Source organism: Pagrus major, chromosome 4, assembly GCF_040436345.1.
Source record: "Pagrus major chromosome 4, Pma_NU_1.0".
NCBI lineage: Eukaryota > Metazoa > Chordata > Actinopteri > Spariformes > Sparidae > Pagrus > Pagrus major.
In genome coordinates, this window is record NC_133218.1 from 27,762,839 (window position 1) to 27,780,252 (window position 17,414).

Below are 17,414 nucleotides of genomic sequence, written 5' to 3' on the forward strand. Positions count from 1 at the left end.
TCTCTAAGTGGCCTTGAAGTACCACGTCCTTTCATGATTTCTTAAAACTCAAGCACGTAAATTGCAGGACACATCTTGAGAGCTTAGGTGTGGAGAATCATTGAATTGTATTCAATACCATTTCAGCTGTTAAAAGACTAATCACCCGCATTTCACAGTCAATCCCTCGCTTCATGTTTCCGTGCCTCATGAACTCAATGACTAAGGGCCCGGTACTTTTTGATCTATTTGGCATTTAGTATCGTTTTTTCTAAACTCTCTCAAATGATTAATGCTGCAAAAAAGGCATCTAGAACTTTGACTCCTTTTGCAGAACTCATTTGGGATTACAGCGGATGAAATGCAGATATTTCTACACTTTTCTACGCCATCCACTCAAAATCAATATCCAAGAAGTGCTATTTTATAATATTGTTCAAACACACCACATAGAATATGAATATTAATACCAAAATTGTTCATAGCAGTGCACATGTCTGAGGGTTCCTCTAAAACAAATTGGGATTTATTGTGGCATCAATAATTGTGCCTCCTGAATACACAGAGGATTGTGTGAAAAGCTACACGCCGACATTTAAGCCTTTCCAAAATGTGAAGAACACATTTTTGCTTCCTTTCAAGAGAAACATTTGTTCAATAAATTATAAAAAAAAAAAATCTATAAAATCAGATTAGAGATGATTGTGGAACATCATCTCTATACTGAGTATCTATTTATTAGAAAACATTTGAGACTAATAGGAGCCCTAAACATTTTTCTTTTGGTGGCATTTAAAACTCAAAATTAGAACGATGGACTTAATACAAAGATGAAAATGCCTCTTGAGAAGGAACTTCACATAGCTTAATTAGAAACATCGTAGGTTTGGTCCCTTTAGGTTGAATGAAAATAACTGGTATCTAAACAGACAAAAAACACATTTTAATGGTTATAGTGATTATCATAAAATACATATGTTTATATTTTATTTTTTTCATAGTGTATTCTCTTATATTCTTTAGTCCCTATCACAGATATATCTCTTACGCCGGATATGTTATATAATGTAGATAACTTATTATTATTAACTTGTCAGTGAATTTTATTGTTTCAGGGCACTGATGTCATTTTGGACCATAAAATCTATTGTTAAACTGTAAAGTAACCTGGCTCCATTACATATGTTTGATAACCACGTATACATTTAATAAAAAAATGAATAGTGGCCGATCGATATGAGCATTTTTAATTCCCTAACATCTATATCAGCATCAGCCCCAAAAATCCAGTATCGTTGGGCTCTGATATTTTTATATTGTGTAATCTATAGATATTCTATAGATATACATCATATTGTATTTAGAGTGATTGCTAAGGTTTTTTTAATCTGTGAATTAAGTGTACTTTGCCTTTTACCCTTGTTAGCATCCAAATTACAGAATAATAATGTGAAGGTGGACACGCCTTGATTTATACACTCATCACATAAAATGTGCATTTTATTCAGGCATGTAACTCCAAGGCTGAATCACTGGAGTAGAGTGTGCATGTAAAATCAGGATTAATCATTTCTGGTCAGTGCCTACTGAAGGTCTAAATCAAGCCCTTAATGTATTAAGTAATAAAATGTCTCAGTAGTAGATCATTTGAGTCACTGAGGCATGTGCACAGTTTATCTTACTTATTGCTGGTCTTATTTCCAAGGACCTTACCTAGACACCTGTAGCAACCCCATGTATTAATAAAGCACAGGTATAAAATTATTACACATTCCCATTAAAGTCTACACACAGTTTAGCCTCTTGACAGTAGTTGTACAAGATATAGTGATACTACTGCTCACGGCAGAAAAAGAGGAAGATTTTCATATCACATTATACTGTTTGCTTCTTTATATTCTGCATTGGATGCTTTATTATATAGGATTGAAAGTACAGCCAGTCTGACTGATGATACCAGGTACTAATCAGACAGAACGTCATAAAGAAATATACCAGAATGATACAAGAGATATGGCATGCAAGATGAGTCCTTTCATTTCAATAAGTGTACCCTTTCTTCTGGTTTCAATGATTCACACCATTAAACCTGTTGAATGTACTTTCACCACCAAACTGGCCTTGGACAGATCACAACACAATGTATATCTTATCACATCTAAAGGACCTTACCTAGACACCTGGTCTCCGCACCACTCCACAGTCCATCAGCACCACACTCTCTGACATGTGACCCCACCAGCGTGTAACCATGGTTACACATAAAGATTGCAGTAGCTCCAAATGTGGTCAGCGTCCCCAGTTTGGTCCCAAAGGGTGGAGATGGAAGCTCACCACAGGAGATGACTACAAAATAAAACGCAGGTGTTAAGAGCATGTCATCGCAGAACAACACTGGAAATAATATATTACATAACATTAAAGGGCAACTAGTACTATTGACTGTGTTTTAAAAAATCTGGATATGAAGCGAGTTATATTGGCAAGTCTTTGTAAGCTGTCATCCTGAATTTAAACATTGTAAATTAAGTTTTCCAATAGCACACCTGGACGAATTAGATTTAGGTCAGAACATGTAAGATCGCTTTTGCACTAATGTCCTCGGAGACACTGTTCTCAAACCGCTGGGCAACTTGAAGAATAGACACTTCTGTTACATTGCCTAATCCCTCAGAGCTGCTGCAGTGTTAGGCCAGTCAACTCAAATACTGGATCATAAAAAAATGAAGGCATAAATTGAAAATGTAGCAAAATAAACTTTGAAAACTGTTCTAATGTAAGATCAACGTCAATAATGTAATACATTTTTTTTTTTTTTTACTTTTGAAGTGTACACATTTCACTTTTTTATTGGCATGTCATACATTATGCAACGCTAAGAGATTCTGTAGTCCATTGGAAAGTTTTCAAAGTCACAATGCTCTTTTCCAACTTCACTTTATGAAATAAGCAGCAAAGGCATACTGCATAGTAACCCTCTATTTGAAAAAGCAATCATCCTCTATTGCCTCCACTTTTAGATAGAACAGGCTGAATTCTGTCATAATAGCTATCACAGTGCCTAGACAATATGCAATGGTTAAGATACCTATGGTTACTAATGGGAATAGATAAACACACTATCACATAGAAATGTAACTCCCTCTCAAGCTGTCCTTTTTCTAATGTCAAGCCCACTAGACCCGTGGCAACCAGTATTATACATGGCCATGCCTTCAATCAAACACATTGAAAAGCACATGCTCTCTTGGCAGAAAAAGAAGCTAACTCTATCAGGAAAAACCTTCTCTGACTTTTCCAGCTGTTTTGCTTTGTTCAGGTTGTGGCTTGAAGTGCAATGCAGTTGTATTCTTTTGATAGTCTTTTTGCTTGCATACATTCCTATCCCTTCTCATGCCGGTGTGTATGTGTCTGTGTGTGTGTGTGTGTGTGTGTGTGTGTGTGTGTGTGTGTGTTTGTACAAAGGTGAAGGTGTGAGTACAAAGGAGTATAGATAGATATGTGTATCAACTCAGTTGAAAAGAAATCTCGTATTATAAAATCCTAGATATGAGGATTATAAATATATATATATAAGTGTGTGTAGTCTCAAACAGTATATACATTTAAACGTCACCCTGAGAAAAGAAATATAATATAAAATCATAGAGTTTTTATTAGCTTGTTCAGAGGGGAAAGGGTCAATAATAAATTTGACAGTAGCAGTTGAGATATATTCTGCAAAGGACAGTCATGAAGGTGTTCATGTTTGTGTTAATACTTACTCTTGCATGAAGCTGGGTCGTCTGACCCCTCCCACGTCCCATTGGCAAGGCAGCGAAGAGTCCGATGCCCCACGCCCAAATAGTATCCTGTCGAGCATTCAAGCATCACCATAGAGCCAAACTCTCCCAACCTACCATAGAGTAGGCGGTAGGTCATGTGATCTGAGAGGGTGCCCTCAACGCTTGGGCAGTGGATTGCTGGAAAATAATTTTAAACAAAACGTTCAATCAAGGCTCATGCTTCATTTGTTAGCTATTTACCACCATATTGTTTCAGTTTACATACATGCCATCACTAATTAAAACATGAATCTCTATGATCTAAAATCTATAAATTATAGATGCTGAAAATGTAGAATCTAACATACAAGTAAAGTCATCAGAAATCAAAGCCATTACTCTAAAGCATTAGACACCTACGAAGACCACATAGTAAAATTTCACAGTGCAAGAAAGTTTATCTGGTGATTTGTGGTGAGTATATGCCTTAAAAAAAAACATCCTGTTTTAAAATTTTATTTCTTTTCATGTTTTAAATAGAGAAACTTTGTTCAAATACAGAAATTAAAATGTATAAATTAACGATATTTCTAATGTCTGTACTATTAGAATTCTACCACATACCATGAATATTATTATCAACTAATTAGCGTTCTAATACATAATACACCACCATGCTATGTAACACTTGATGCACATTTTGATTTAATACACAAAAGACAATTTTTAAACATTATATTATCCAGGCTATTGTATTACACGCAGACAGCATGTGACAATTTTGCAATAATAAAAGTTTTTTACACTGATATACTGATACTGATAATGAAAATCCCCACTGTGCACACAGACCTGTTTGTGTTCAGTATCAGTCATACTCTTTGAAAACAAAATTTTACTTTTGATTTGGGGAACAATAGTTTGATAAACTCATATTGTGATTCAAGATCAACCTATTAGATTTGGTCTTCCTCTGTCCACTGAAGAAGACTGCAACATACAGTAAAAATCTCTGGAAAATAGCTAGTTAGTGGACCTTGAGTTAAGATTCTCAATTCAGCCTTTCATGACTGCCCTTAAAATCCTAGTGAAAAGAAATACTTACGTAGACATCTGGGAGCTGTGGCAACATTACTCCAGCTGCCATCCTCCAAACACACGGCTGTCATTGGAACACCGGGATCGAGGTGATAACCGTGCTTACAGTGGTAAGTGACCTGGCTACCAACAGTGTACTGGTTAGCATGGAAGCTGCCATTGCCCGGTGACTGTGGGATTCCACATGAGATAGCTGCCACATAACGAAAAGAGAGGTTGTTGTTGTTGTTGTAGAGGAATCCTTCGTAAACTTAAACTTTTCTCATTATCACTTAGTGATTCCTAACCAGTGGTACTTGTGCTGTTGCCAAGGGTTACTGTACAGAAGCTCAACTAATTTGTATGGTTGATGAAGTTAGTTAAAAGTAAGGACTAAATGGGAGCAAATTATTATATTATACTATACTACTGTATATTCCAACCATTTATCTATAACTTTTGAAAGCTAGGTCTGTAAATGATGAAATAGAGAGCTAAAAGTAATGATAAGTGGTTGTAATTGTGAACTCAAAGTAATGGATAAACAGTTACAATAGTTATCTAAAGGCGTTATAAAGTGAAAAAGCTTAAAGTAGGGGTTAAATGGTTGAAATAAACTGTTTAAAGTGTCAGAAACAGTTTGAATAATGCCTGAACATTTACAGTTCAACTGTATGAAGAACTATAATTTGAAATCAATTCAAACGAACATTAAGACATGATGGCCATTGTCGATGAAGGGGCACTTTAGTTGATTTGACATAGCTGTGGGGGGACATTAGAGAAAAAAGCTGTGAAGCAGTGACTAACTGATGTAGAACGTTTTACCTTGACAAAAAGGTGTTGATGCGTCCCACTGGAAAAGCCCATTTGGATGGAGCCTGCAGGTGGCATTGCTTGAGCCTACCAGGCGGAAACCACGGTTACAATAGAACTGAAGTCTGCTACCTGGACGGAGCTTGGTTCGGTTGACCACGCCCCCATTCAGTGGAGGGTCATTAATGCTACAGTAGGCAGCTTGACAGACAGAGAGACAAAGAGAAACAGAGGAGAAAGATTTAATAAAAAAGCAAGGAGGAACTCTACCAACTACCAGTCCATTTTAATTCATTTTCATTGCTGAAAATAATTGGCAGGATGGACAACAAAAGGTTAGCTCCATAGATTTTCAGTGGAAAAAGGTGAGTCTGGTAACATAACAGCACTGATGTTTCCATTACCAGGCATTTTTGATAAGAGACATATCAACTATCATCTACGTCCCGCCTGACAGCTGTGAATGAGTTACAAACACGAAGAGATTATTGGCAGTAAATAAAGTTCTTATTCTGAAACCTTTCCAAATAATGAGACATTTTATTCTTCCTGGGCCTGAGGGTAAAAGCTTAACTGCTAGAGCATGGAGAACAATCTAAACATCCAGCAGAACACGCCACAATGGGCCACTTGGCTCTCCCTTCTCTGTCCGATGTGGTCATTGCTCCACCTGGTCTTGGCTCTTCTCCCTTTTGGCTTTACATTTCAGGAATGACTTTCTCACTCCAGTCAGGACAGCAGAGTCACTGTGTAATTTTCATTTTCATCTATAAAACCCTTTTTTTTTTGTCAAGAATTATCTTATGTGTCCCTCTCACCAATGAGTTATGTGCCATCTCTTTTGCTCACTCTATCTGCTCTAAAATCAATCTAACTGAGCGACTAATTTTATATCTTATTACAGCACTTCTATCTAACAATATAATTCTGTGGTAGCAAAAATATTCAAGATGGAGGCTCAAATCTTTATTCCTTACTACTGAACATGAACTCCTCTTAGATTATATTTTATCGCTGGGCCTCCATATGAGAGGATCAGTTGTTGTTTAATACTGCATTGCACTGGCAATTTTATTGGTACTATCTGGGTGGAAATTACTTTCCTTCTTGTCTGCAGGAAACACTGAAAAATCTTAAATTACCTTCGAATAAAACCTGACATTTTGGGGGAATAGTTGAAGAGAGAAGTGTTGTAGAAAATATCAGAAATATATTGTGAAGGTTCTTTTCTGTGATATAAAATTACATGTCTTTTGCAATGTGCTACACTGGGAAACAAAGTGACAGATTTAAGTAATGCCTCTGTCCATCAGCTACAGTACAGGATGACGGATCATGCAGAGGCAAAGAATGAGGCACACTATATTGGGACACCTTACAGTTTATTATTGTGCTTATACCACAGCCATTTACCCAGATAATCTGGTGATGGTTTGGTGTACTCACTCTTAATAAAACAGCAGGTCCATTTCTATTATTAAAATGCCACACACCATTAGTGTTGTTGCTCTGGTTACGCACAGAGATTATACATCATTTTGCCAGACCTTTGCCAAACATTCAGTCATCAGTGCACACATAATTGTAAAAAAAATGGATACACATTTCTATGGAAGCCCAGTATTAATTTTAAATGATCATCAGGCCCTGCAGTCTATACCAGCCTGTGCCATCAGTAGCCTAGAGACACCTCTGACAGCCTACATGATTATATAACCCTGACCTAACGTGGTTTTGAGCTGCCTCTCTCACCCAAGCAAAGAGCAGGTACTCTCTGTGGGTTGACTGAACTTATAGCTGCCTCTGCTTCCACTTGTCTTACTAACACCTGCTGGCCCCACTGGCTTGTTCGGGTAATTTCATTTGAAGGCCATGGCTCGCTTCGCAATCCAACAGTCATCCCAACTAACATTTCAAACAGGGCTCCAAACCGTCCCAAAAAATAATTTTAACTGTCCCAAAGTGAATGTTAACTGTCCCAAAATCAAACGTTGCTTCTTAACTTTATTATTAAAATCTGTGTGTGTTAAAGTATTAGCATTCACAGTACTTTTTACTGCAAAACTGTACTCTAGTACTAAGTAGATGTAGTTTGGTACATCCACTTAGGCTTACTGTAACTTGTTGTGTTGTCACATTAAACTGCAGCTTACCACTAATGTTCCTCTGAACAGAAACTCTTCAGTCCTGCTGTGTGTTTAGCTCTCTGCCCCATTAGCTGTTAGCTATTAGCTCCATTAACTGTTAGCTACCTTAGCGACCACAGGGATCGCCAACAGCAAACTAGCTCTCCTAGCGCTAATTTCAACACAGATTTGTTGTTCACAGTGTAGCATTTTCAGGGGGGAAAAAATCAATGCAATGTCGACAAAGTAAACTATGTCTTCGGATTTTAATGCAACATATTTTTAATGAGTCTTGCGCCGAGAAGCCAGCCAGTGACTGTAACAAGTGTGGAGAGAGGTTACTATAGTGACAACATGAGGTGATATGCTAGTCAGCGTTCAGTTCAGTTTTTCACTTGCAAAGAGATAGTTATACATACTAATGTGTCCTAGTACGTCCTGAAGGCATACTGGGGAAGATCTCTGTTCACCCAGATTTTCATGTTGCCCCCGGGATGAAGGGACGCCTTTAGTCTCAAGCCCTGTTTTCCACACTGCTCTCTGCCCTACAGTAATGCACTTTTAACCCAAATCTGAATCCTGCTCTCTCCCAAGCAAAGAGCAGATAAGTGGCAGCTTGGGCCAACCCTACATCTACATTGTATGTGCATAGGCTACACTACAGTGACTGGTCCCACTGGCTTGATGGGCTGCTTCATCGACTTGCTTCAAGAAATTTCCATGGCCCTGATATACTCGAATAGAAAATGCATTCTAGATTATTAAAGTATCAAATAAATGCCTATTTTTATAATTATACTGACTGCTTTCACTTTTTTTGTAATATTTTTTGTGACAGTTACCCCAACAACATATTTTTTGAGATGCTGACAAACTTGTTTCTGGCTTTGACTCTATTTCATATAGCTTTAGCTGACTAATACAAAACCTGAACTATTTGTCTTAGGAAACATAAAATAAAATACATCTTTGTCCTCACACAGGCTGTAAAAATAATCTAAGAAACATATCATTGATATGCCGATACCTAGATAGAACTTATGAACTTGCGTATTTACAGCCTGACCCATGTGCCTCCCACACACATTTAAGCATACATACAGTAGAGACACGGAGACAGAAAGCAAGGAGTGGAATTTAAAAGATAATCACCATTAAGCACGTACACAAGCGATGAGGCTGTTGCTGCTTTTAGAAAGGCAGTGAATGTACTGTACAGACATGATACAATGAAGAATGGCACCAAGGCTATTTCACAGCTGAAGAAAGTGCAGACAATGTAAAGAATCTTCAGAAAAATACAGTTGTGATCATGACAGCACAAGCTGTTAGCAGACTCAAACACACAAACACATTCTTACTTCTTACTATACTATATATATTCCAACACGTTCCTTACATTCCAATCTTAATAGCTACATTTATACTAAAATTGAGTCTTAAACCTCAAAAAGCCCTTCAGAGAAGAGTCATGTTATAAGCAATTTATAAACATACACTACATACACATACTGTTCTATATGTAAGATGTGCTTCGATATAAAGCACAACAGAGCATTTAAAGTGTATGCCAAGTGTATAGTAAGTGAAAAATCTCTGCTATAAAGTTCTGTTCTCTGTTTACAACACCATAGGGAGAATACAATACTATTACTTCAGGCCACTGTGCTCATATAACCCACAAACTAAAATATATCACATGATTTTTTTCAGTACAGAGAGCCAGGAGACTGACTTTGTGACTCACTCCTCTCAAGCCCAAACAGGATCAGTGTCAGTGTAAATTGTATTTTCTATGACTGAGATTGGTGGTCATCTCCAACAAATTCTTCACAAGTTAAAACCCATGATTAAAGGGCAGCTGAAAAACCTCACGACTCCAAATCGAACTACGCTAATGGTCAGAACACTACAGTGTTGGCAAGATCCTGCAGAGATAATACACTCAATCGGAAGCAAATTGTCAAATTAACAAATTGGATTTACTAATTCTCTTAATTAGGCTGACGCATTAAAAAGAATGTTTCCAATTAGAATTGTTCTCTTAATGACCACGGTTTAAGTACCTGCTGTACATCCTTTTTCTTTTCCCCCTCTAATTTAAAGATTAATTTTTGGGCTTTTTAGCCCTTAATTCGATAGGACAGCTAAGAGATTATGATAGGAAAAGGGAGAGAGGGAAAGGGGAAGACATGCAGCAAAGGTGGAACCACAGGTTGGAATCGAACCTGGACAGCTGCTGAGGACTCAGCCTGCATATATGGGGCGCATGGATTTTCATGATATGAAAGGCGTTGGGGCTGGTTACCCATGCCCGTAGACAAATCACTTCAGCCAACATTAGCATAGCAGGATGGGTAAATGTTCTGTGTGTGAAGGCAAAGTGAAAGCTGAAGCTTTCCGCCCTTACATGCATATTTACATTTCACAACCAATTACACTGAGCATTAATGAGACACATGTATCAGAGCTCAATATTGTAGCTGGTGTTTGATTTTGCTGATGCTTCTCTTCTAATGACAATATGTGCATACCTGAGTATCGTATCTTGAATCCTCTCTTGTTGGTTGCGTGGTCGGTGGACCACCGTAGATAAAGCTGATTCGTTTTAGATGTGAAGTTCAGCTGAGATGAGTGGTTACCACTTAGAGCGACAAGCAATGGGCTCTGTCCTGAGGACCCTAGAGAAACAAATGAACAAGACTTAAGAACTGCTGCGTGTAGAGAATAGTGTATAGTTTTTTGTTCTTATAATCGCATGCATGTGCAAAATGTAATTTCGTTTCGTGGTCTGCATGTGTGTTGGGGGGAAGAGGTAGGTCATCACAGGGATAAAATTAGACAAATATTACTTCCTTTATATGTGTGTGTATCAGTGATTTCAGACATCCCAGTAATCTAACAATCTCCCAGATGAATATTAGTCTAACCAGAGATGGAGATGAACAATATGCTGCAGTCAGAATGTGTTTTATTGATTCCGAGACATGCAGCACATGAGGGTGACAGCGTCATTAAGTTGCTAAGTATCCCCAAATTACATGTTGTGCATCCACTCTGACTAAAGCATATTGCTTGGCTCCATCTCAGGTTTATAGACTATAAACCTCCACCTGCGCTAATGTCTGTTTGAACAAAGCAGTGATTGGTAAATTTGGTCTTGTATAGTACATGAACTTTTCAACATATATCTATTGAGTTTTATTTATATTTTGTAAAAAGACTGCCACTACATTTTCGCATACAGCAATGAACCATTTACTTAATTGTTTTCTATAAATAGTCTACATAAACATTTACAAACTAAACCAGTTACAGCAAATTGGAAAAAGGTCAAAGCCGCCTGCTCCTCAATGATACCATTACTGTCTGCAACATCAGAGACAGCTACAGTCTGCTTCACACCAGGCAACATAAATACAAATATAAAGAGCTGAGTGGGATAAACATAGAAGTAGTATCATATATGCTCATTCCTGCATGTATATTTCAATGCAAATCACATATTTCAAAAGCAAGTTCCCACTTGTGTGTTTTGTTGGCTTGTTATGATGTTTGCTGTTTTAAGCTGCGGCCACTGTAAACAGACATACTGTGATGATTTACAAAGAACACTGTTAATTGTCACTTGGCAAAGTTGCCCAATAAAGTTACATAAAGTTAATATACAATGTAAATAAAAATAAATAAATAAATAAATAAATAAAGACACAGGAAGAAGTTCAATCCCACACATGCACATTCTGATCTGCACACTTTCACAGTTTACTGTTACTCAACCTACTTTTTGAAACTCCTGGAGGGGAACACCACAAATAAGATTTAAGTGTTGTGCATCTTATTAACTGTTGTGCTACTTCTCTTAAACAAACATGAATTAAGGCTGCGTGTGAGTGACTGTGTGTTTGTGCGTGTGTCTAGGTGTAAGTCGAGCAAAAATAGAGGAGGAAGAGCTTTACATACCGTCAAAAATCTCGAGTTCATCAAACTGTTTCTCGCTGTGAAACATCTCTACATATATATTGATGGTGTAACCTGGGAAACGAGATAATATCATATAAACTCCATCCTGAAAAGCTGCAATATGCAATATTGTATACCACACACACACGCAGGGAAATATTCAGAAACATTTATGCATATTTAACAGAGACATATACTTGCATTAGCATACACTGTAGACAGTCTCTAACAGTATAAAACAAACACACACTTTATGCAAATATAAATGTACACACACACACACACACACACACACACACACACACACACACACACACACACACACACACACACACACACACACACTACTATTTTGCTCACTTACACATAACCCTACACATACTGGTTGCACCCTCTTGACACACTCTGTACCTGGAACCATGTGTAGCAGCCAAGAGCATGTCTGGCTGTTGGGGTAGTTGCTAGGAAACCCAGGACTTAGTATCACTCCTGATGACGAAGATCGCTCCTCATTGGCTGGGCACTGGGCTGGAGGGGTAGTAGACAAAAGCCAGTCAGATAAACATAACAGTGAAAACTTTTTACAGGCTTTCTTTTGCATGTTTCTAATTTCTAGCAATTCTGAATTTGCATTCTTTCTATCCATCCCTCGGTTCTGCTCTATCTGCCCACTTCCATTATCAGTTCTTTTTCAGAACAAACATGCAAAAACTCCCCACACCTGTGGAAATTTAAGTTTAATACAAGTTTGCATTGGCAAGTGCTTCATCTAGATGTTTAGGGGTCATATTGGGGTTCATATAGAGTGGCATATAAGGACTGCATGCCCATGGTCTCTGCCTATTTAATAGCCTATAGCAAAAAGTGAGTCACTAGATGCCTCTCCCAGTCTTTCTGTGTGATGACTAGTATGCAATAGGATTTCACACAAAACAAGCCGAACTCTAAGGTTTGTGGGGGAGCACTTTGGTTGCATGTCCTCTTGTGAGAGTGCTGGTTTCTTTTTCTCCTGCTTTATAATGGAAAGGACACTCTGTTCATCCCACACGATGGTGAAGGCTGAGCATCTCTTCAACACTCAGCTGCAGCAGAGAAAAAAAACTCTCAAAAGAGATATTCAAATCAGTTGTCTCATAGAAATACCAGGAGCTGCTTCCAGCACTTCAATTATGTTTTAATGTTGCTGACTGAAAATATGAAGTGCCTCCTTCCTGAGGTCTCTTTAGACTTAAAAGTCATGTGCCTGCCACAATGAACTGCTTGAACTATTCAAAATGGAGAATGAAAAATGGCAAAGTGGAATAGGTTCACATATGTTTTTCACACGCAGCAAAGGGCCACAGGTCGGACTCGAACCCTGGGCCGCTGCAGTGAGGACAAGGCCTCTGCACAGGGGAAGCCCGCTCTACCAACTGAACTAATGGGTGCCCCCTTACAGTATGATTTTGATAATCTTAGTTGTGAGAAAGAATTTATTCAGATTTCTTTGCTGCAAAATATTTAAACAGCACAACTTAACTATCGATTCAAACAATTCAGATAAAGCATCACCATCTGATTTTCACATAGACATGCACATATAGTGCATTGTGTGTATGGTTCGGGAGTCGGACTCAGTGTGGCCTTACCTTGACATGTTGGGGGCGGGGCCTCAAAAAGCAAATGGGAATTGAGTCTACACATAAGCTCTGCCTTTCCCACCAGTGTGTATCCAGGTAAACAGCGGTACTTCACAATATCACCTAACGCAGGGAAATAAAAAACCTTTATTAAGTTATAGACATTTAATAATTGTTTCTTGCCTCAATGACTGTACAAGTAAAAATCCCATCATCATTTAATCATATTCAAAATTAGGATCAGATTGTAAACTCTATATTAATACTTACATAACCAGGATATTTTGCTCTAAAATGTTTAAAAAATTTTTTTAGAAATATTATCTAAAATTGTACACTATTGCCTGGAGGTGTGGATGGGATTTCTTTACAGCTTCTACGAACAGAGGAAACACTTACAGCAACCTTTAACTCTCTCAATGTAATGCAATTATTGTATAAAGAAAGACTTGAATTGAAAAACCAACCCTTAGGATGTTTATTTTGTAAGTAGAAAGCTCCCAATCAGTTAACACGTCGGTTTTGTTGCTCCATTTTGAGAGGAGAAGTTTGACAGGCTTGCCATCTTAAAAGAGGTGGAGATCTACCACCTGTCAGGGAGATGCTTCAGATTTTGCCCAGGAGGCATACCATGGCAAACAGTATGTTCAAAATTGTTAAACAGAACAAACAACAACATTCAACCTTTCCTTGAGCTTCTTCAAAGATTGTCTAATTGGCTGTTAGACTGACCGACAACAAAGCAGGCGATGTCTCTGAGGTACTCCGTTCTGCCAGGTTTTGTGAATGTAAAAGTCACAGTACATGAACTCCAATGTTCTGAGGACTTGTGAGATTTCTGTGTATGATTATCCCAAACTAGCTCCCTTTGGTCCTTAGTCTGTCACAAAGAATGGCTTCACTCTTGCTGTGAACAGGTGCAGGCCTGGTGCTGCTGTGGTGTAGGGCAAGTGGCAATAATTTCATGTCATCTTTGTAAATAAACATTTGGAGTAGTGTTACCGCTCTCTGGATCACTGTTTGGAACATCGTATCTAATCACATTTATTTTAATATGTGAGGGCAAATGAAGACTTTCATGACACTGGAATTTAACTAATGTACTAAATGTTTCTTTGGAGTCAAAACCAAAAAATCCCCCAAATCAACTAATCATTCAAAAATCTTTTCTGAATTCATAAAATGTTGACTTTTCAAAAACTAGGTTTTCTGCAGAGAAATGATTATATATTTTGCCAGGAGCGTCTAGGCTTTGCATACCACTGGCACGGTAAATTGATCCTGCTTGGATTCGATGAAATGACTGCTTTTTTAAAAAAAATTACAGCTCCTGATCTGAAAGGTCACCAAACCTAAGAGCAAGATGTTTTGAGCAAATCACAACATAACACAGAGCTGAGGGAAAATGGAGAACCTGACAAGTGATTATTTCTCCAAAGAATTGATTTTTTTCTATAGCTTGGGAGAACATATTTGGTGTTTCATTTCCACACAGTACATTTGTTAGAAAGAGGCTGGTACAAGATGTGTTATGCATAGCTAAACACAGTATAAATAGACTTTGTGAATAGAATAGACTCTTTTGCAAGAGTGCTTCACAATCTTGTGATTAAGTCCAAGCTGGTATTTAAATGTATTGGAGACTAGTTTGCTGGCTGACAAGGTAGCGCATTTACTGTAAATACCATTAAGACACTTTTAAAGATGCTGGAAGGCTTATTTTCTCCATTGATGAAGACAGCTGTTTACCCCTATTTGTTCTTAGCTACGCTAAACACATCCCACAACTTAAACTTACTTCTGCAGTGGGTGCAAACAGACACAAATGACATAGAATTTGAAACAAATTCGCATTCCTTGTTGTTTAAATTTAAGGATTACTAGAGGCCAGAAGAGTTAAAAGTTTCCAGTATTTCACAGAATGTCAAAAACAAACAGAAAGAAATAAAATAAAATGTCCTGTTCTTAAAATTTCCTTTTCTTATCTCTCTGTAACAGATTCATGGAGGTTTTCTCAGGTTAGCAACCACTGCAGTGGTGAAAGGAGTGTTTACCATGCTATATCATTCTTAATAATCAAGTGATAGTCCTCCTGTTACTTGAGCGATAGTTTTTCTGTGTAAATCTATCTCTCTTCTGTTTCACGGTGTCTCACAGATCCAAATACACATGTGCACACAGGGGTAGGCTGAGCTCAGCCTCACTAATAAAGCAAAATAAAATCAACAGTGACAGATCAATGTTGGCCTGCTATATTTAGATAAATGCAGCCCATTAGTGGAGTAATTTACAATCAGCAGAATAATGACCTCCTACATGCCTGATCAGGTAGTTTGTCATTCCTGCCAGGTAAGACTTGTTTTGATCTTAAGATGCACAAAACTAAATAAGGCTGAAAATCCTCCCTAATTTTTTTGGACAAAACAATGTCATTGAAAAAGATGCTCAATTAGCCAAGTTTTTTCATGAAGGCTCAGCTGACCTGGTTTCAATAAAACTGTTTCTTTATCATCAAAGAGTAATGTTATTATTAAGATTTTTTACCTATCTTGAAGTCTTCATCTTCATAGATCACCTCTGCATTCTCCACAGCAGGAGGAGGAGGGCATTTCTTCAGACGGTAGGCTGGAAGGAGGTGCAAAAAAATTGAAAAGGCACTGTAGATTTCAGTGGGAAAACACAATAAAGTCTTTGGCATTGACATATGTTCCTGTTTGTATTGAGAAGGTTGGATTAGTGAGATTGTGACTGTTGAGAAAATAATACATATGCATCTTTTATAATCTTTCAATTGTTGACCTAATGCAAATGAACCGAAGACATGAGAACCACGAAAAAAAGATCTTGCTTCACTGCTCTTCATTCTATTGTTGCAAAGGAGGTTACTGACATCGTTAGAAAGAAGCAGTGCAGTCGCCTCTTTCTCTCTGGAAAGAGCATCCATGTGAAGGATGGCACCGTGGATATGATTTGTGGTCTTTATTATTTAAACTATCCAGGCAGTTCTTTAGAAGGCAGTCATGCTTGTATCATCGTGTCACAGAGGATATGACTTTGACATAAGGTTTATGCCTCAAAATGTCTCAGCTGCTTTGAACTGTAAGGGTTGAGCACTATTTACCGACCCTGAGCTAGGGTGTTTAATGTTGTGTAAGTGTGCATGTTCATATCTTTTACATACTAAATTGAGAAGGTGACCTTACCGCTTACTGTATATTGACATGCTGCTATTCATGAACAATACATAAGGCATCTAGCACGTGTCTTGCCCATGAGCAGCATGATTCATCTGCACATATGCTAGTCTGACAGATGAAAATGTAAAATACAAAGTTTGTTTTTCCTTGGAAATCAAAAAATATAGAATAAAATAATAATAATAGTTTGAGCATAAGCTGAAGGGAAAATGAGGAGAGAATCTCACATATGGTGCTGAGTGTTTGTGGGTGGCCTTGTGGGTTCAAAGACACACTATATGATTCACTTCACAAGAAAACAACGGTATCGAACTCTGGAAGAACTTCAGAACAACTTCCGAAGTGAATTAACACTCCAATAAACATTTCTCATTCACGTGAGTAACAAAAAAAAAAAAAAGAGGGATTAATCATTTCATTTAAAGCTCATAAATCAGGTTCTGACAGTAGCTCAGTGAAAAAATGTGAAACAGGTGTTTAAAGTGTAGATGATCTGGCCTGTTTTCAAATGATGATTCACTGGTTTCATTACAAAAGCAAATTTTGATAATAATAAAAAAAAGGATGAAGTGAAATATAATTTAAATATTATCCTAAACGTTTACATGACACAATTGCATATGGTTTGTATGTGCTCTCCTTAAGCAGTTGTTGAGCTTAAGGAAAGTAACTCACACTCTTAAGCAACAGGGTGTAAAGCTGTGACTGTGTCATTGTATCAAAACTTAAGAGCCAAAGTAACAAAGCTCCTCTACTAGGCACACACTACTAGGGATCCCTTTAGAAAATGGTTTTAAAAGACCATGAGATGGACCTATTCAGTGATGATATCTGCTGTACATGCTGTTTATGTATATCTGAATGTACCTCTAT

The 17,414-nt window shown here is 37.7% G+C and overlaps 1 protein-coding gene across 1 annotated transcript in view; it reads right to left on the minus strand.

Moving 5' to 3' along the window:
- csmd1a (CUB and Sushi multiple domains 1a) overlaps window positions 1–17,414 on the minus strand; it is a 297,982-nt gene that overhangs the window by 37,360 nt on the left and 243,208 nt on the right. The window contains exons 47-55 of the mRNA XM_073463855.1: window positions 15,889–15,969; window positions 13,354–13,467; window positions 12,137–12,253; window positions 11,726–11,797; window positions 10,297–10,443; window positions 5,649–5,837; window positions 4,849–5,034; window positions 3,744–3,941; window positions 2,152–2,325 (exon numbers count right to left, since the gene is read on the minus strand). Of these exons, the coding sequence (XP_073319956.1) occupies window positions 2,152–2,325; window positions 3,744–3,941; window positions 4,849–5,034; window positions 5,649–5,837; window positions 10,297–10,443; window positions 11,726–11,797; window positions 12,137–12,253; window positions 13,354–13,467; window positions 15,889–15,969 (1,278 nt within the window). The remainder of the gene's footprint in view (window positions 1–2,151; window positions 2,326–3,743; window positions 3,942–4,848; window positions 5,035–5,648; window positions 5,838–10,296; window positions 10,444–11,725; window positions 11,798–12,136; window positions 12,254–13,353; window positions 13,468–15,888; window positions 15,970–17,414) is intronic.